This window comes from Aulostomus chinensis, chromosome 13 (genome assembly GCF_037954235.1).
Source record: "Aulostomus chinensis isolate RoL2024-O1b breed Wild chromosome 13, RoL_Achi_v1.0, whole genome shotgun sequence".
NCBI lineage: Eukaryota > Metazoa > Chordata > Actinopteri > Syngnathiformes > Aulostomidae > Aulostomus > Aulostomus chinensis.
The window spans coordinates 28700023-28721110 of record NC_141332.1 but is presented as its reverse complement, the minus strand read 5'-3'; the positions used below and the strand labels follow the sequence as shown (position 1 = coordinate 28721110).

General features: G+C 45.4%; 1 protein-coding gene across 1 annotated transcript; it reads right to left on the bottom strand.

Moving 5' to 3' along the window:
• Positions 1-1316: 1316 nt before the first annotated feature.
• On the bottom strand, positions 1317-19160 carry polr2b (RNA polymerase II subunit B). The gene is made up of 25 exons (XM_086222435.1): positions 19018-19160; positions 17166-17238; positions 16917-17067; positions 16712-16824; positions 16020-16239; positions 14281-14439; positions 14018-14182; positions 13731-13927; positions 13274-13393; positions 11666-11852; positions 10881-11024; positions 10433-10572; positions 8096-8207; positions 6587-6741; positions 5958-6156; positions 4724-4892; positions 4295-4391; positions 4117-4211; positions 3271-3521; positions 3071-3160; positions 2670-2777; positions 2156-2269; positions 1886-2046; positions 1613-1808; positions 1317-1538 (listed from the first exon to the last, which is right to left on the bottom strand). Exons 1-25 carry the CDS (start codon positions 19034-19036, stop codon positions 1449-1451), a joined length of 3525 nt encoding a protein of 1174 aa, XP_086078561.1. The 5' UTR covers positions 19037-19160; the 3' UTR covers positions 1317-1448.
• Positions 19161-21088: the final 1928 nt, after the last annotated feature.

Genomic DNA, 21088 nt, shown 5'->3' with positions numbered 1-21088 from the left:
CCATGTTTCCAGGGCGCTGACCTCCTCTCTGTAGGCGGTCTCATCATTGTGAGAGATGAGACCGAGGATGGTGGTATCGTCGGCAAACTTCAGGATGGCATTGGAACTGTGCCTCGCCACACAGTCATGAGTCATCAGGGCGTAGAGGAGAGGGCTGAGAACACAGCCCTGAGGGGCACCTGTGCTCAGCGTAAGTGTGGAGGAGGAGAAGCTGCCCATCCTCACCACTTGGGGTCTATCTGTCAGAAAGCTCAGAATCCAGTTGCAGACAGAGGTGTGCAGTCCCAGGATCCTGAGCTTTTGGATGAGCTTCCTTGGGACTATGGTGTTGAATGCTGGGCGGTAGTCAACAAACAGCATTCTCACATATGTGTCCTGCTCCAGGTGGGAGAGGGCAGAGTGCAGTGTCAGGGCGATGGCATCATCCATTGACCTGTTTGGCCTGTAAGCAAATTGGAAAGAGTCCAGGGAGTCGGGGAGAGGTGCAGATGTGGGTCTTGACTAGCCGCTCAAAGCACTTCATGATGGTGGGAGTTAGTGCCATAGGGCGGTAGTCATTCAGGCTTGTAGTGGGGGATTTCTTGGGAATGGGGATGATTGTGGTTAGTTTGTAGCATGTGGGGACTGTGGCCTGTTGCAGGGAGAGGTTGAAAATGGAGGTGAGGACCACTGCCAGCTGGTCAGCACATGCTTTGAGGACCCGTCCTGGAATGCCATCTGGCATACATAGTTGAGAAGTCTCATCAATTCTCGAAAGGAAGTCGTGTTCAATGTCCAAATTAAGAGGTTTTCACATCTGTCAAGTAGTTTATTCATTCATCTTCCATTGGGGATTTTGCTTCATTGCCATGGCGGGAAAATTTGTATGGCTCACATCCTGAAGAATCTGAAGCCCCGTCACAGCAGTCACTTTTGACTCCTTAAAACTGTCACTTTTTATTCTTGAAAGGTTTTAACAGCATTTGGGAACTTTCACACAGTTCTTCAACTGAATAACGGTGTTGCTCGCAGTTTCATTGGTGACATCCCTATTTCTCATGACCTCTGACCTTGGAACAGTTGACAAGTACATTTTGGATGAAACTGCCTTTTCTCATCACCATGACAAACGAAGAAACGAATCTATCTAACAAAAGAGATAATTCAGCTGACATTTTCAGCTGTAGGAGTATCCGCTGTCAGTAGACGCCATGGCAACGGCAAAGGAAGACAGACACTGGTGGTACCCGTCGTTGTCGTAGTACGGATATTTGCCTGCCACCACCAAGCCAATAATTAAAGACAACATTGTTTGACTTTCTATATTATATTCCCTTCGTAGATGTTTGTTTTGTAATCAGAAACATCATCAAAAGAAAAAGGGTTTTATTTCACTTTTACAAAAACAATATGAATGGAACTACAAGACATCAAACTTCAACTTGCTGCTGCTGATTGGCCGAGCTTCTCTACGATGTCATCATACGTGGAGCGATGCTCATGGACATCAACTCTTGGAACAAAAGTTTACATGCATATGGCATCCGAACCAGTGATATCTGAGGAACACAAGATCAATAGGATTATTGATTAACTGCACCTGCATCCTGTAATGATCATTCAATAGATGTACCTGTGTCTTGTTGCGGCAGCCACGACATTCATACGTGTGAGTCCGTGTGTTGGCGATCGCCATCAGCCCACACAAGTTGCACACGTGAACTTGATATGGATCAGATGCCTCAAACAGACGCTCTCTGAGGAACTGCGCAGCTCCATGAGCGATCTGACAGTCACGTTCCATCTCACCAAAACGGAGACCACCATCACTGAAGGAAGGAGGACAGGTAAGAAACTCAGACTTACAGGTGAGATACACAGACAGGTATCCAGTTGAGTGTCTCACCGTGACCGTCCCTCCATGGGCTGTCTGTTGAGGATCTGAACAGGCCCTCTGGCCCTTGAATGGATCTTGTCATCCACCATGTGCTTCAGACGCTGATAGTACGTGGGGCCGATGAAGATTTGAGAAGTCAACTTCCTTCCCGTGAAGCCATTATACAGGACCTGAGAGCAGATAAATAATCAGTCACATTGACCAGATGGTTGCACTGCGTTCAGTCCACTGCACAAACAACACATGGGAAATAAAACATACAAATGATGTCCGTCTGACCTCATTTCCTCTCAGGTGATAGCCGTACTCTGACAAGAGGTTCGATACTTTCTGCACGTTGACAGCATCGTTAAACGGCGTGGCGTCTCCAATCTCACCCTTGTTGGCAGAAACCTGAAACATTTAGGAAAATGATGGGTTTTTTTAATCACTGATCTATAATCGATTATCTCCATGGGAAAAGTACAATAATGATATATTGATTCTTGGTACTAGGTGGCATTTGTGGGCGGGGCGATAAGTATGCTTTGCTGGAATTTGATCGCAGTAGGCGGCGTCACACTGAGACCAAGGTCACTGTGTGCAGGGAGGACACCAAGTCAAGGTCCTGCCTTCTTGTTACATAACTTCAAATATTTTCAATAAAAGTTAAATTCATGCAAGAAGCACAAAAGTGGGTGATGAAAGTCAAGTACAGACAGAAGATCAGCTTGCTTACTCCCATGTACTCATTGTGCTCACTGGCAGCAAAGTCTAGTCTTTTCAAGTCCTATAACTATAAAATAATAGTTACTTTGCCTTGCAGACACTCGATGAGATGGCCGACTGTCATTCTGGAGGGGATGGCGTGAGGATTAATAATGATGTCAGGTGTGATTCCCTCACAGGTAAACGGCATGTCCTTCAACACAAACACACAAATATTTAGACATTAGAGACAAACAACGGAAGATTCTTGACATCTGAAGGTCAGAGGACCACCACAGTTTTTTTTTTTCCCTTTGACCTGTTAAATGGCGCTTTTCTACCTTCATGGTACATAAAGCACTTTACACGGGTGCCATGTGAGGTGCCACCTGCAGGAGCAACTAGGGCTTCCTGGACTCTTGGACTTAAAAGTGACAGGAATCAAACCTGTACCCTTCAAATAACTAGACTGCCAATCAAACTCCTGAATCATGCCCCCTTGTTTACCTCCTGCCTGTACTGGATCCCACAGGTCCCTTTCTGTCCATGTCGGCTGGCGAACTTGTCTCCAATTTGAGGAATCCGAACTGATCGAACCTGCCAAATCAGAAACCACAAATTCATAAGAAAGAAAACGACCTCAATCTTCTCACTCAGGTTTATACAATCAGGTGATGTGTTGGGTGACCAGTCAGGTGCTGACTCACTCTGATCTTGCAGAACTTGTAGCCCTCCTGGTTGAGGGTCACCATCACCTGGTCCACAATGCCAGTCTCACTGGTTCTCAGGAAGGTGCTGCAATCCCTCTTGGTGTAGCGCCGATTGGTGCTGTCAAGTTCATCGTCATTCTCTGGCAGTGTCACAGTTTTCCCGATTATCACATCCTCGCCAGAGACACGGACCCCAGGAGCAATGAGGCCATCATCATCCAGCTTGTCATAGATGGCATGTCTCATACCTGAATGGAATCAGACATAATCCCAGCTGTGACCAAAGTTTTGCCCCAACCACCATAAGTATCTAACATGTGACCAGACACTGATGTCATACCTGAGGGCATGTGGTAGGAAGCAAGATTAGTGAGGCTTTTCTGAACTACGATGGTGACTGGCCTTTAAGAGGGGTCTGTCTCCATGGTAACTAACATTGCTGATCTAACCCACTTCAGAGCAGTCTACATATGAAAAAGCCAAAGCAGCTGACTCTAATGGTGATTTTTACGCCATCCTTGACCCTGCCCATTTGTGACCTGTCAATCAAAGGTGATTATGGTTTCAATGATGAACTATGAGATTAAAAATCTGTTGATATTTGACGCAGCTGTAAATTAATTTCATCCTCTTGACTCCTCCTCTCCATGCTGCTAATTGGTCATCTATCGCTGACCCCACCCCTATAATTGGAATGTGCTCACAGCCTTGTCGTAAACACTGAGCTAATTAGGCAAATGGATAACCACCACTGATGTTCGCCTGAGCCCCGACAGATGCTCCGGGTTGTCAACACCAGGATCTTGAAGATCCTGAACTACAATCACCAAAATGGGTTCTCACCCTGACAAGTTTCACGTGTGGGCTTCTCAAAGATCTCCTCTTGATCAAAGCCTTTCTTTGATTCTTGTTCTTTGTAAGATCGATAGAAAACAGACCTGAAAAGAGACATCACAGCTTTAACTGCTACAGATAAACACGTAAAAAAAAATAATTCCCTGCCATTTAGGGCTAAACTGACCTGAAGAAGCCTCGATCCACAGCAGACCTATTCATGATCACAGAGTCTTCCTGGTTGTAGCCTGTGTACGAGGCAATGGCCACGATGGAGTTGATGCCTGACAAAAACAACAAGAAATTTAGTCAAACAGGTCAAATGGCTTTGCCGGGGAATGGGGTGAACACAAACCATTTCCCTGATTTTAGACCAAAAATTCACTGTGTGTTGTTAAAACTGCAGTCATATTTCCTGTCTGCAATGAACCACATTCAAATTGACTAACAGCACAGAAACATTCACCACTGAAATTACAGGAAATGACAACAGGTCATTTTCAACAATGTTATGACAGGCTTCCCGCTAAAGGTTGAAAGAATCCAGCATCACCTGTAACATGAGGATCCCGGATCATTACTCATTCCTTACACTTACAGATTGAGCGTGTCTTACCTGCAGGCAGCTCTCTGAAGCGCAGGTATTCCATGGAGCGGGTGGTTACCAGCGGTTTCTGAGGATAGTACAACACGTGGGCCAGTGTGTCCATTCGTACATGGAAGTTGGTAATGTAGACACCCATGGCCTGTTTCCCCATAGCAGACTGATACGTGTTCCTGGGAGACTGGAGAGCATCAATCAGTCTTTATTTATGCGACCCAATTTCAAACATTAAAAGGTCACATAAAAATTCTCCATTATAGCCTCTTAATATGTATCCACACTCCATGCCACAACCCCATTTTCCTTATCAACAAGAAACCATTTCTCTATTCAACCTGGTTTGGAGAGAATAACCAAGGATGCTTGCCCATGATCTTCAACCGCAAACAAAATAGTACAACGTACGGGACCACTGCCACAAGCATATCTCAACTATACAAACTACCGGCACCAGAGGACTAATCATTATCAAACCAGCAAGAAAAAAAAAGACTGCAAGTATAAATACTTTACTTGAAGCCGCCATTTAGCACAACATAAGCAATCATGTATTTCTATCACACGTAAATTCAAAATCCAACCACTCAAGTACAAAGTACTTCACAGCTCTAGCCAGAGTAATACATGTCCATATGGCCTAATTGTACCAGACACAACCTCCATGCAACATTTGTGGTCAGAGGTCAAACCAGTATAGATCCTCAGATTCCCAGTAGCTTCCGCCATCATCTTTCATCGACCAAAACATCGTAAACTTTTAACACTAACGTAGCTAAAAAGACTTGAACTCAGCTGGAGAGACAGAACCAAAGTATCCATAACTCACCAGCTGGTATAACAGACCTGGACTTGAACCTGCAGAACCGGACCGCCTCTGAGAACAACACAAATTCCTACCAGAACAGCTGGTCCCCCTCTCTAGAATCCCTTCAGAGGGTTGCTTGTTTTTTTGTTTACAAGCTGCAAGCGGCTGCATCTCCCGTGTGTGACGAGTGGTGCGTTCACGTCTGGTTTTCCGCGAACGACGGCGTGGCCAAAGGGCCAAAAAGCACTGTACGCATTAATCAATATAAAAAAATTATCGGCGATAAAGGGACGTTGGATTAACTAGTTAATAACGTGTTAACACTGACACCTATAGTAACAACTAATTTTAATAATTTAATTTAAAGACCAATAAAGGAAGATGGTAAACCTTGGCCTTCATCATGGTAAATATTAAAGACCTGTTCATGAGGCATCCTACCTGGTTGTGGTCCGGAAATGGGATGATGGATGCACAAACACCCAGGATCATTGACGGGTGAATCTCGCAGTGGGTGTAAGTGGAGCAATAGGCCACACCCTTTTCCTGAAGGTCATCAGGGGTCATGGCAAGCATCACAGTTTCCTCCTCCAGTGTGTCAATGTACTCCACCACACCACTTGCTACCAGGTCCTGCCAGCTGACCACAAACAGGAAACAACAGGTCAGTCAACAGAAACTTTATTACTATTATCAGACTCTTGAGGATCAACATGGGAAAGGCCCAATGGGTGAGAGCTGAATGTGCCACATTTTCCTGTAATTCCCAAAACTTGTCATAGGGATTTAGTGGGTAGAGAAGAGCAATGGAGCTCCTTAGATGGTGGGAACACAGGAAGCAAACCTGGATAGACAACCAGCTGAGAAAGTACAGGTGGAAGATCTGGCAGAGCGGAAGGCCCAGGAGACACATGTTGAAACCCAATTGAAGAGAGTCCTGGAAATCCTTCTGTGAGACTAAGTTGGTTGAAAGGAGGACATGAACTTCCCCATATCAAATGGGACACCTACACCAGAGCGCATGAGACAGAGAGGCGGAATCAAGGTAAGGAAATGGATCTGAGACTCACCTGTAGTTGTTGTACTCTCGTTCCTTCAGCTGGTCAATGTGTCGTCTCTTCAGCAGCAGTTTTTGTTTTTCGACAATTAACAAGGGTCGGCAGATTCGTCCCGCATCTGTGTAGATTCTGATCTCACGCTCTCTGATATCCCTTATCATTGACACCTGAAATATTCAGAACCAGCAGCAGATATGCTGAGAGTCCACAATGCAACCTATATTCATACATTTGTTTTTTCTAAAGCTAGGATCCCTGGCAAGAAATTTTTTTTTTAGATGAACAATTGCATCACAGTTCATAAACTCAAAATTATTTTAACAGAAACATGGCAACATGGCAGCAGCATCTACTGTAACATTGCTACCCGCCATCGTCTATTTATACCCTACACCCTAACCTAAGATTCGGTCCCCCTTTATATCGTGGTTAGTTAAATTTTTGATAAAATAAAAGCAGAACCTGTTTTGAGCTCTCTTTGTCCTTTGTACTTCTCATTTTGTTTAAAAAAAAAAATCGGAAAAAAATCATGAATCGAATTTTTTGTGAAAAATTTGAGATTCCATTTTTATTCCACATCACCCAGGCCTTCTACGACCCCACAAATTTCCCTTTTTAACTAATAAAACGTTGCGCCTGTCCTTGACAAATGTCGTGGCACAGTAGCACAGCCAGTGATGTAATCTTAGTAGACTTAAAAGGTAACAGAACATCTTTCTGCAGCTCAGCATACGGATTGAGTGTCTGGAGTCTTGACTTCACCTTATATGTTGTTAACATAACAAGTGCAAGGCTCCAAGTCAAATGACAAAATGTGCCCATCTTTTTTTCCCTACCACAAAGAGCTACAGGGGCTACACAGGCTACATTACCTAAGTAGCTTATCACATAGCTACAATCACTCGTTAGGGAAGTGAAAGCTAATGTGTGATCATCTTAGCAAGCATCTTAATGTTAGGGTCTATTTTCAATCCAGCACAAAAATTCACAATATCGGTCACACATATCTGTAAACAGTGATTTTTCTGCTCTAGGCATCTGGCTCAAAAATCATGTTTTGGTCGAGCCGCATAATTAGGAGATGCAATTCACATCCCATGGTGGATGGAGCTGCTCTCATCTCTAGAAATGACCCAGTTTATTATAGAACCAGAATCCCGACAACCCAGAGTGGAGCTGATACCATTCTTGACTCTAGAACTCTCAAACCCAGAATAGGTTTTAATTCATCAGACAGCCTGATTCTCACTGCGTCTCAGCCTGGAAATTCTACAGCTACTTCCATTAGTTATTGTGTAGCACATCCTAGCCCAGACTCTGAGTTCTGATCTGAAATTAGATTAATAATAAATATAATAAATTATATATAACTGGACCCTAAAAGTTTCCCCTGCACATCTTCTATGAGTCTGTAGTTCGACAGTATTTGCTAAATACAAAAACATTTTACACTGAGTGAAATTTGGTTATATAAGATTTCTTCAGTTGTGAAGCATCCACATCTAAGGTGAATTTCATTACCTCAGACACTATGATGTCCATCTGTCGTCGGAGCTTCCTCAACGTGTTCATCAGCTGTTCTGGGTCTTTGTGGATGCCCACCCAGCAGCCGTTCACAAAGATCTTAGTGGCACTAAATCATGTTGCAAAAAATGCATACAAATATCATTCACATGAAGGGACAAATGTCCCATGAGCTCCAGTCAAGAGAGGGTTTGGAACAACAGCGATGTGAAACACTACCATGATAGCAGGTGGCGGGCAGACAAATGGAATATCCAATATTCATATTCATCTTATATCCAGATATTTGGAGTTTGCTGGCCTACCTCTGGGACACACCGGAGGAAGCAGCGCTGCAAATAGCCGCGGCACGGAGCAACTTTGCCTTCAGTGCCCATGTTAACAGATCTGTCTGTTCACACTGGGTGGGGAGCACTGTGGCCAGCTCACGCTCTGCGACAATCATTCAGCGTCTAGTCTATTTTTACCATGAGCGAATCTGTCAAGGCCTGCAGGTCTCCAGAGGCAGCTGACCGGTACCGGCAGGCCAAGCGGAAAGGGGACCAGAGGGTGTGTTCCAACTATTTGGGGATCACACTCCTCAGCCTCCCTGTTAAGGTCTACGCCAGGGTACTGGAGAGGAGGGTCAGGGCGATAGTCCAACCTCAGATTGAGGAGGAGCAGTGTTGTTTTCGTCCCAGCCGGGAAACTGTGGATCAGCTCTTCACCCTTGCTAGGGTGCTGGAGGGGGCATGAGAGTTTCCCCAACCAGTCCACATGTGTTTCGTGGATCTGGAGAAGGCTTACGACCGTGTTCCCAGGAGCACCCTGCGGGGGGTACTCCGGGAGTATGGGGTGGATGGCCCCTTACAAAGCGCCATTCGGTCTTTCTACCGGAGGAGTGCGAGTCTGGTCTGCGTTGCCGGCAGTAAGTTGGACTTGTTCCCGGTGAGGGTTGGACTCCGCCAAGGCTGCCCTTCTGTTCATAACCTTTATGGACAGAATTTCTAGGTACAGCAGGGTGGTGGAGGGGGTTGAGTTTGGTGGTGGGAGGATGTTGTCTCTGCTTTTTGCGGATGATGTAGTCCTCTTAGCTCCATCAGGCCATGACCTCCAGCTCTTGCTGGGACAGTTCGCAGCCGAATGTGAAGCAGCTGGGATGAGAATCAGCACCTCCAAGTCTGAGGCCACGGTCCTCAGCCAGAAAAGGGTGGTTTGCCCACTCCAGGCAGGGGGGGAGGTCCTACCTCAGGTGGAGGAGTTTAAGTATCTCAAGGTCTTGTTCACAAGTGAGGGTAGGATGGAGCGGGAGATTGACAGGCGGATTGGGGCAGCATCCGCAATGATGCGGGCGCTAAACCAGTCCGTTGTGGTGAAGAGGGAGCTTAGCCAGAAGGTCAGGCTCTCGATTTACCGGTCAATCTACGTTCCAACCCTCACCTGTGGTCATGAGCTCTGGGTAATGACCGAAATAACGAGATCGCGAATACAAGCGACCAAAAAGAGTTTCCTCCTAAGGCTGGCTGGGCTCTCCCTTAGAGACAGGGTGAGAAGCTCAGCCATTCGGGAGGGGCTCAGAGTAGAGCTGCTGCTCCTCCATGTCGAGAGGAGTCAGTTGAGGGGGTTCGGGCATCTGGTGAGGATGCCTCCTGGACGCCTCCCTCGGGAGGTGTTCCAGGCATGCCCAACAGGGAGGAGGCCTCAAGGCTGACCCAGGACACGCTGGAGGGATTATATCTCTGGGCTGGCCTGGGAACGCCTCGAGATTCCCCCGGAAGAGCTGGTGGAAGTGGCTGGGGAGAGGGCAGTCTGGGCTTCCTTGCTGAGGCTGCTGCCCCCACAACCCGGACCAACCAGATAAAGCGGAGGACGACAAAGACAAATCTGTCAAGCTTGGCAGGAAGTCGGACACAGGAACAGCATCAAGCATCCGGTCAACTATCAAAATGAAGCTTATTTCAAAATAAAACTCTTTAAATAATAATAAAGGTGGAGAGGAGCAGAATCGCAAGTTGACCAGCGTGAAGAAATGCGCTTCTGTTGTGAACAGCCAGGCGCCTGCTCGCAATGAAAATGATGCTTTGCAATGTTTCTGCCTCCTCTGTGTCCCAGGGGTTACTGTATGAGCAACCGGGTGTGTGCTTCCGTGCTTGTTCACATGCAAGTCAACCGTGCTACGGAGGGAACATAATGGGTTTTATCCAGACACCAAAGGTGACTCAAGGATGTTACACTTATAACTGCTTGTTAACTGTTTGAGGCCTTACCTATCAATCATTGTTCATCTTTTAATCACTGATTAACCATGTGATTGCAGATTGGCACTAGCCTAATATTGAGTTGTGTGAAATGTACTCAGCAATGGCAGCAGGTGAGATCTCCTCAAGGTTCTCCATACTCCACTCCTCCAGGAATTCCAGGATAGGGGACGGCTGAGAGCCCACAGAGATGTAAGCCATCAAGGCCAGATTCTTCACCAGACCCACAGCATGACCCTGAAACACAGCAAGCATCATTAATGATAGACCGGGACTTTAGGTTTTGTATGCACTTATCCCCATCCAACTGAGAATGTCACACATTTTCTTTTATTTTTTGTTTTTCTACTTTCATACTATGGCAAGAATGTCAACTCTCATTCACCCATTCAGTTGGGTGGTGCCATATGACAATAAATACCATTTGACAATAGAGCAGAATATCAAACGATTAGCATTTATCTATCATTTATCTGAAACTCTTACCTTTCCCTTTGGATGGAGGTTGCTGTCGTCACACTAATAGGGTTTGTGTTCTTTCTTACCTCGGGGGTCTCAGCTGGACACACCATTCCCCACAGTGTGTTGTGCAGCTGTCTTGGTTTGGCCAATTTGCCGTCTCTACCAATCGGGGAATTGACTCGCCGCAGGTGAGACAGTGTGGATGCAAAGGTCAGGCGGTTCAGCACCTAAAAGCAGAAACACCACAGAATGAGATTCCTCAGAACATCCTGGACCTGTGGAGCAGGCCTGATTGAGACCAAAGAGCAAGTGAACTTCGTTATCTCTGTTGTAGAGGTGATATTATGATATTATGTGAAGGTGTACCACCTTAAGACCTAAACTTTATTCTTCTTCTATACAGTTTTGGGGAAACTTTCAACTGCCTCCCACTTTCAGTGAAATCATTCAAATATCAAACTATTGAACTCATTCAAGGATATATTACGGCTTTTCACATTTCTAGCATTTGTACTTTTTTTTTTAATATTCAGTTTTCTCAATTTTTTTCCTAAACAAGGAAAGTAATGGGGAAGACAGTTTGTAATCCTCATAGAAATTGTATCTAAAATGTAGAGAAATTTGTACTGTGTCCGCTTTTGATATCGCCATCGTGACAGAACTACCAGATGTTGGTCAAAGAGCACAGAGTGGTGTCTCTCACGAGTTCCCACTAACTATTAAACTGAGCTCACTGCTGCCTGTTCTTTTGAATCTATTCATTCTGCTCTCTACCTATTTAGGTTTATTTAAGCAGTTTGCAGAGGATCATTGAATTGCTGGAGGAAATGCTGCTACTAAGAAGGTAAACAGTCAGCTTCAGTTTTACCTGGGACACTCCTGCTCTGGCTTGATGGGCCTTCTTGACGTCGCCCCAGTTTCCAGTGGCCAATGAGTACTTGAGGCCATCAGAGATGATTCGGGTTTTGATTGCAAGCTCCAGGTTAAAGTCTTTCCCTCTATCGATGAACTTCTGAGCATAAATCCTGATCTCCTTCAGCAGGTTCTTGAACATGCTGAAGGAGAAGATGTTTCATGAGTTGGTCAGGAGTCACTGCGCTTCATTAAACACACTTCACGTTTCTCATCTTATCAGACCTTTTCATGAATAAGGTGTACAACAGAGTGAACTCACTGGTTAGTGATGCAGCCTCTGACATCATCTAAAGCTGCAGGTACACAAAATCATCCTCCCCCACCCACTCAAAGGACGGGTAAGTGAGTGTTGACTATTGGTTTTGTCCTATTGGTAGCACTGTGTTCGCTTTTAAACATCACACACAATTACCAGTCAATTGCAATTGACCTTCAATATACATTTTTTACACTGTTTGGGTTCACAAAAAAATTGGATAATTTCACTTTATCAAAAATGTAGCTTTTTAAAACATGGTTAATTGTGTCTTTGCTCCCATGTATAGATTTAGCTCCAAGTGGCCGATAAAGGGTTGAAAAAGATCTAGATTTACATTTTTTTGTAACAAACATGTAATCTAATTTCTTTTGAGCAAATGACAGCACTAATACATACACACTAAGGCTGCAACTAACGATTTATTGAATTATCGATGAATTTGCAATTATTTTATCGATTAGTCGGATTATCACTTTTTTTGCAATTACCTTTACAATTTAGCATTAAGTTGTTTTAGGCATGTTCTAACTAGCAATAAAGACAATAAAAACTGAAAAATAAAACGTTTATTTTTCATTTGAAAAGATACATTCTAGTCATTTCATGTTCTTGATTCTATAATTTGACACGCAGCAGGTCTAGATGTCAGATGACGTAGATGTCTTGGCTTTAAGGTGCAGGGCTGCCTGCTAAAGCCTGGTTCCTATTACTGCTCAAAGCTCGGATCCGTTCTAGACCCGCCTACTGTATCCGGTAATTACACACACACATGTACACATAGACGCACGTAGCGTTTCCGCCCCAGACCGGATCAGCAACCTGCTGAGTGACTTGATCACATCTTTGCATTCATGTTTCTATAACACAAATAGAGCAATAAATAGACTGATGGGACCCGAGTCCTGACCAGGACTGAACTGTAAAAATAAACCAGGCTTTACGCTGTGGAAAGTACATTCAAATGTTAGAAGCCAAGACAACTCAGTCTGCTCCAGGCCAGCCCACAAGCTAACTTACCGAGGCGAGTGTTCATCCAGCTCCGCTAAAACTCCTTTGTGCTTTCTGACACCTTTCTATTCAAATCAGCACTGCTCTGTATGTTCTGACACTGAACCAGTAACTCTTCTGAGAGACTGGACAACGCAAGCCTGCTTTACTCTCCACATGCATCCCCGAGCCTTGGGTGCCAATGACCCTGCCATAGGTTCAGAAGCAGTGAAGATGTTCTGACCCACGTGCCTTGTAAAAGTCTCCACATTCATAGGCAAATTATGTCATGACCGAGAGCAAAACAAGACCCACCCTCTGAACAGGAAGGCCAGCAGAGGCCCAGCCAGGTCCAGCCTCTTGTTGCCATAGTGATCTCTGTCGTCCAGCTCGCGTCTACCCAACGCAGCGAGTAGCAACCTGTGCACCATGTACCTACACACACACACACACACACACACACACACACACACACACACACACACACACACACACACACACACACACACACCAAAGCTGAGACCAGACAACTATAAGACTACACATTATTTACTTCTCTCAGGTAAAACTTCCATTCTGGAGCCTGTCAAGTTAGGTTGGAAAACTTGTTGGTCAGATGTCGTGTGCAGTTTGTTGTCTTCATAAGCCTTTCCCATTTAAAATATAAGTTAACTTTAATTGTTTCAGTCAGAGTCGCCTGGATGGCTGCTGTGGGACCTTAGAGCTCACTCTGAGAATTCCTCCCTGGTCTTCAGGGCTGGCATGTACTCACCCCAGGAAGTAAGCCTTCTTAGTCTCACAGAAGTCGCTGACCCCGACGTGTGGCAGCATCTCTTTCTGCAGAACTTCTTTGGCGTATTTGATTCTTCGTTCTTTTGTCACTCCAGGTTTTGCTCCTCGCGAACCAATGAAATTCAATGCCACATTCTGCTCCTGGATCACAAACGCCTCATCCAGCGAAGGCTTCACCTGGAATAAAAGTGACATCACTGTTCAACAACACTGGTATCATCAAGCCAAAGGCAGAACTGTGAGTGAGATCAATAAGGAGATAATCACCATCTCCATCATCTCGGGGTCATCAAAGTCATAGATTATGTGTTCCAGGATATCTCTGTCTGACACAAAGCCCAGAGCCCGAAACACAATGATGATAGGAACTTCCTGTTTGATGTACGGCAGCGTGGACACGATCCGCTGACCAATGGCACTCTTCTTCACCCCCTGAGAAGTGATAATTTATCAATCAATGATTTCATCAGGTTTTATGGTTCAATAATAAACGGGTTGTTTTGTGTAACCAGGTGCATGTCTGGACTCACCTGCCCTCCTCGGGCCATCATGCTGACCCAGATAGTGCTGGTGGGGCGGGATGAATTCTCTAAACAAGACCGACACTCTGCTGTGTAGGCATACTTGGAATCCTTCTTAGCAAACACATAAACAGTGTTGGTGGCCATCTTTTCCTGAGCAATCAGCACCTGAAGACACAAAAGAACATTGCAGAAAAACACAGTTCCGACAGAAGATGAAGAAAAGCATAAAGAGGCAACAGAAAAACACCAAAAGACGTGATTGTACTTCAGGCGACAAACCAAAGGCAAGATTTTCTTCAAAAATGTGCAAAGATGAAATCAATGTAGAGAGAACACCTGAAACCTTCTGGGACAGTTGTGACACCAACCCCCCCCAGGTGCTGTGGCTCCAACAACAACAATCATGCTCAAGCTAGTGAATTTCATCTTTCTTCCTTGTTGACCCCCTTGGGCGAGAAAGTGACATGCTGTACTTACACTGTTAGCTTTTGCATAGTTTACATACATGCCACATGTTTGTCTTTCGTTTTTTGGTGAGTACGTGATATTTTTTTTTTCAGAGCTGTTAGCCTCTTTGGTAATGCTTAGCAAACTGCTGCAACGGAAAATAGGCATGAGAGAAAACAAGCTATTGAATACTGTATAAAGAACAGTGCTATTTACTGATTGGTCACAGAAACACAAGACAAATGCAACAATATTTGGGTTTGTTGAAATGTTACATGGAAGTAAAAGAAGTGAATTTTGTGTCTCTACTGCAACCAAACATCCACAAATATTTAGAAACAAACCAACTACTTTCAATGTGACCTTTTTTACGACAACTTATTAATAACTGGTGCAGTGGCTTAAGAGCTTTGCAGTGTTGCCACCTTCCAACTGACTGCGGCCATCACATAAATTTGGGCAAGTATCTCATCTTAAGACATCTTTAAAGCTTGCCCAAATTTTACAGCAGTATATTGTGTTTTTAATTAATTGAAGGAGATCATTGCTAGATCTGCTCTAAAGTGTAAAGTAAAGTGTTATGAGATAACTTTTGCTGCAATTTGGCGCCGCACAAATAAAATTGACTTGACATTGACCTGCACGGACCTATTGATGTTTCATCTCTGCACGATTTGAGCGACATACGTGTGTGTCATAATACATACAAACTGTTGTGGGTAAAGTGAAAATTAAATACTTGTTTCTAACGTTTGTTTGCACAGACATCAGGGAAGTGAGATCCAATTACAAGTGGTCACAGGAAACACATGTTAATGTGTTAGATGTGTTTACAGGACCAAAGAGAAGCAGACTTCAGGTGGTCAAAGTACTCGCTCATGTTGCTTTGACTGTGGAACAACATCTGAACACTGAATTGGTGCTGAAGTTGTTTCTTCATCACTGACAGAAACGCATCGTATCTCCTTCCTCCTCCCTCTCAACACGGGAGAAGCAGAAAACTGATAGCTGAGAAAGAGGGAGCGCCATATTTACAACACAAAATACACTAAGTGCCACAGCCCGAGACACACTAATGGTCATGTAATGAACCTGAGAGCAGTGCTGTCCACTTGTAATCAAATCACATCAAGACGGCTCTTAATACCAGATGTGCCTTGTGGTAATACGCCTTATTACAAGCCAGCTTGTTGAGAGCAACTGGAGGTTGAGTGTCTTGCTCAACAGCACTTGGACACGTTTCTGATTAACAGGCAGCTACACATCACAACACAGTGCACTGTGATGTTCCATCATACCTTCTCTGAGCCATTGATGATGAAGTAACCTCCAGGGTCCAGCGGGCACTCGTTGAGCTCACACAGGTCGCGGTCTGTCAAGCCACTCAATAGGCAGTAGGTGGAGCGAAGCATGATGGGTATTTTCCCAATGAACGTCTTCTGATGCTGAGTCTGCAGCTGGTCCTCTCCCTCTTTGATGATGGTCTTTGTAATGTCCACATACAGGGGGGCTGAGTACCTAAAGGGGGTCCCACAGCAACACAGAGAAAACATGGACCAAGAGAATCCAGGAGATAATCAACGGACCCGGAGCTTCATTATAAATGTTACAAAATGAAGCCAGATTGATGGCATGGCTCGGATACAGCGAGAGCACGTAGCAACTCTGATTGCCATAAACACAGATAGTGAGCTGGTGCGTAACAGTTTTCTCTCACTCTTCCTGGCGAGTGCTGACGTGGTTAACTGACAGGAACCACTGATCATTCTTTCAGCATTCATGAGGTTGTCTAAACATTCTCTAACCCTAACCCCTACGCCACCTGGACTGGGATGTAGAGGGACACTGCCTGCAGTTCAGCAGACACACAAATTAAGGAATCTGGTTTTCATGTATGGCTTTAACAGCTTTTTGACACATGTACACTTCTGTAAAGATCCTAAGGACAATTTCATAAATAAGACCCCCAGTTAGATCAGGAGTAACCTACGTGAGGTTCCGCAGTCGAGCTTCATTGGGCATCATGGGAGATGGCGCCCCATCTCTCTCCCAGTGGGTGGGCTTGGACAGGTAGATCTGCTCAAACTTCAACAGGTAACGGGGCTAAAACAGACAAAAGTCAAAGTTATATTGTGTTTCCTTGTAAATGAAATAAAATAAAAAAGCACATGCTAGAGCTTGGTCAAGGCACTTACCGGCTCCTCCACCTCTCCAGAGGTGTGCTGGGCTTCAGCCTGCAGGTCAATGGGTGGAGCGTCTTCCACAATCCTCTGAACTGACATCTGGATGAATTCATCAAACGAATCCAGCTGTTGCCGCACCAAGCCCTTCTCATCAAAATAAGAGCTAGAAGAGACCAGAGGACCTCGTCAATACAAGAGCTGGACGGATCTCCATGATCAGCTGCTGCTGTTCTCACTTTCAGAGGCAACAGATGAGTTTACCTGATGACAATCCAGCAGGCTTCCTGCCACAGATCTGGTGTGATTTCATCATCATCTTCATCATACTGGTTGTCTGAAAAACACACACACAAATATCAGTGTGCTAGATATTACGAATACAATCAGTGAACAATTAAAATTTCAACCAACAAAAAGGGGAATAAACCAAACTTTAAATATCTCATATTTTTAAAGAGTAGACTGAAGACCGAACTTTCTGATAAAGCTGACAGTTAGTGCAGGATTGGGCTACTCCAACCCTCTACGTCCGCTGCTACAGGTCTAGACTGATGGGGATCTCCCATGATGCCCTGGGCTTCTCTCTCCTCCTGTCCTCCTTCCTGTCTCACAGCTGCAGGTCACTGACTGGACTTCTTCCTCTGAGTCCTGGTGCTTCTCCCCTTCCAGACCCCTGACTGATGCTGCTGGAGGGGGAGGCTGCACACCTGCAGAGCCTCAGGCTGACACCTCCTCCCACGAGCAGTACTGGTACGAGTAGTACTACCACTAGTAGTACTGGTACTAGTAGTACTACCACTAGTAGTACTGGCACACATCCCAGACCCCTGACTGATGCTGCTGCTGCTGCTGGAGGGGGAGGCTGCAGACCTGCAGGGCCTCAGGCTGATATTTAGTACCACTTGTAGTAATGGCAATTGCTGTACTACATCACAACTGAAGCACTTTTGCGCTACTATGGGTTTCTCCTTAAGTCTGAATTCTTGCTTGTGTTGTACGTCGCTTTGGACAAAAGCGTCTGCTAAATGAAATTGTAGAATTGTAGAACATCAACATCAGAATGCTGGCAGTACTAGTATCAGCACTAGTACTTTAATTTGTGTACCTGTAATTTGTGGTGCACGGTGGCTCTGGTAGAGCACTCTTTTTTAAAGATTTCCACTCTACCCCCCAGTACAGCGACAATAAAAGTTGATTCTGATTAATGCTCATATTACAGCAAAGTTGACTATTCAGTAGCTGGTAGATACTATTAGTGGTTGTTGCTATTGTTGAGGTTTTGTTGTTGACGGTCTTAACTCTCCCGCCCTACTTCTTCTGCAGTTGCGTTCATGACCCTTTTTGTTCCTCTCTTTCCCGTCTCTGTCCCTTCTCCATCTTTGTCTCTCTCTCTCTCTCTCGCTCCAGGAGGGAGCCCTGATCTGCTCCGCCTTCCTGCTGGGAAAGGAAGGCCATTTAATGTCCCAAAGAAACCTAAATAAAACATGCAGACAGTGGTCAACCAGAACCGTTGCAGGTGCGTCTCATCAACGCGAGTCCACACCGAGACCCAACTGCTCCTCCCCGCTCAGCCACCGACTGTCTAATTCCGATAACAAGAGGGTTGAACCCGGCGGACCGCGAGGTTCCTCTCGAACACCAACAACGGTGACGGTGGGTTCGTGTCTGAAACACAGGTAGGAGAGCGCAGCAGCCGCCAGTCGGAGGCCCCTCGAGATAGCTGGAGAGCAAGTTAGACTTAAGTCCCTGATGGGGTAGTTCCAAACCTCACAATCTAGTTTAGCTAGTAACTTCGTTAGTTACAGTTCAGCCTCCATCAGACTCAACCGACTTGCCGCGCCATTACAATAACTGCCCCTGCCCTGCTGTCCAGTGTTGTCATGAAGAGCTGAGCAAGACTTCTGACCTGGATGTTAGCCCACGTTAACATTAGCACTGATAGCATTTCACGTTATCCTAGATAATTAACGTTGGACGGAGTTAGCCCAAGCTAACTTTAGCATGTGTATTGTGCATCCGTCTGAGAGAAAGTAGCATTAGCAAGAAGGTACAGTTGTGCTCAAACGTGTGTCGGAGAGCTTTCTTCTTCAAGAGTGCTCAGATAGCATCTCACCTTCGTCCTGGTCGTACATATTCGATCCTCACTGTTGAGAAAATCCAACAAAAAACCGTCACGACGTCGCGAGGTTGTGCGCGTCTGTGCGTTTCCGGTTTCTTCTGCACTGCGAAGCGCGCGTTGGTGCCCCCGTCAGTGTGGGCAGCGAAACTACAGCCTTCTTCTTCGTCCTTCAGGTTCGACTCACCCTCCCACTGCTCCCAGCGACCAGGCCGATGGTGCCCAAAATAAATCCAGTGCTGTCCTCATCCTTCTAGGCCTCCTTCTCACAAGTTCCCCCTCTAAATGTCACTGTTACAATCCTGCGTAAAAATACACCCTTTGTGTTTTCTACACTAACCTTCTCGCTTCTGACTCTGATAATTTAGATAGATGGATAGATGATAGATAGATACTTTATTGATCCACAACGGGGAAATGTGTGCTATCACAGCTCAATTAAAAGAAAGAAAAGAAAAGTTAAACATATCAAAGAGAGGAGAAGAACTTTATATACAGAGTTACAGATGTAAAAAATACTGTATACAAGACACCAAATATACACAGTTTCCAATTAGGGGGGGGGGGTGGAGGTATTTACATAAAGAAATAAGTAAATAAATGATAAATATGTATGTGTAAGTGACTCCAGTGGGGGAGGTGAGGAGGAGGTCAAGTGTCCCAGTGACGCTCAGCATCATGAAGCCTCGTAGAGTCTCACTGTGCTGGGATGAACGACCTGCCAGAGCTCCTTCCTGCAGCCAGGATGTTTCAGTCTCTGACTGAAGGAGCTGCTCAGTGCACCCACGGTCTCATGGAGAGGGTGATGGGGTCCATGATGGAGGTCAGCTTTGCAACATCCTCCTCTCACCCACCACAACCACAGACTCTAGGGGACATCCCAGCACGGAGCCAGACCTCCGCACCAGTTTGTCGATCCTGTTCCTGTGTCTGTCGATGCATCCGCCCCCCCAGCAGGCAACTGCAGAGAAGATGGCGGATGCATCGATAGTCATAAAAAGTCTTCAGCAGAGTCCTGCAGACTCTGAAGGACCTCAGTCTCCTCAACAGGTGGAGTCGACTGTGGCCCCTCTTGTACAGGACATCAGTGTTAGTGTTTGATATCAAATTGTTTGGGTTTTTTTCAGTACTTTGAATGTACCATCTTGGTACTTTGCAGGTACCCACATTAAAGTGATCTGTTTTCCTTCTTTGTTTTTCTGGCTTATGAGTGCAGGTTTTCATGAAGCAGATCCTGATGGGTGCTGGCCCAGAATTCCTACATATTCATGTTATTCTCTCATGCTCACTCCATCCTAGCACCATGAAAAGGGCATATAATTCAACAGCATGCACACTTTAGTCCATTCGAACCTCCTTTGAGACCCTCCACCAGTTTAATCTAAATCTGGATCCTTTGACCTGCCTGTAAAAACTTGTTGACAGGATTTAGATTTACTGTCCCTGTAAAGTGGCGCTGACTGGTCCAGTGGACACTCTTGTGCAGCTTCAGTCAGACGAACGAGGACTAAAGGTGGGGATAACTTTGCTGGTCCTCCTGGTCCCTGTGAGCGGTTCACAGAAGGCCTTCATCACAGCCTTCTGACCCACGATAACCTGGACAAACATCCGACGGTTTCAGAACTCCAGGATAACCATGTGACTGTGGGCGCTGCTACCACTGATGGCTTCTAACCAACCAGCAGGAACCAGGTAAGAGGTGATCCAGGGGAGCACATATCACAGTACCATCTGGGTTCAGGAGGCGGTGTCACGGTACCGTCTGTGTTGATGTCCCACACGCACGTGTAGATCCATGTCACACAGAGTTGCTGGTACTAAACTAATAAGATTACTGAAGCCTCTCAGGTTCTAGCAGGTATCAGAAGACCCAGATCTACATTTGGACCCAGCATCAGGTGTCTCAGGCTCAGCAGTGACAGCTGAGCCCTGCATGCCCACAGCACCCCCCTTCATGAAGGTGGTCATCATGACCGTGGAAATGCACGCTGTTTTCTAGTCTCTGGTAATTTTGGTGAGTTTTGGACATAAAAGAAAGGAGCTGTCCAGATATTCTGTGCATTGAAAA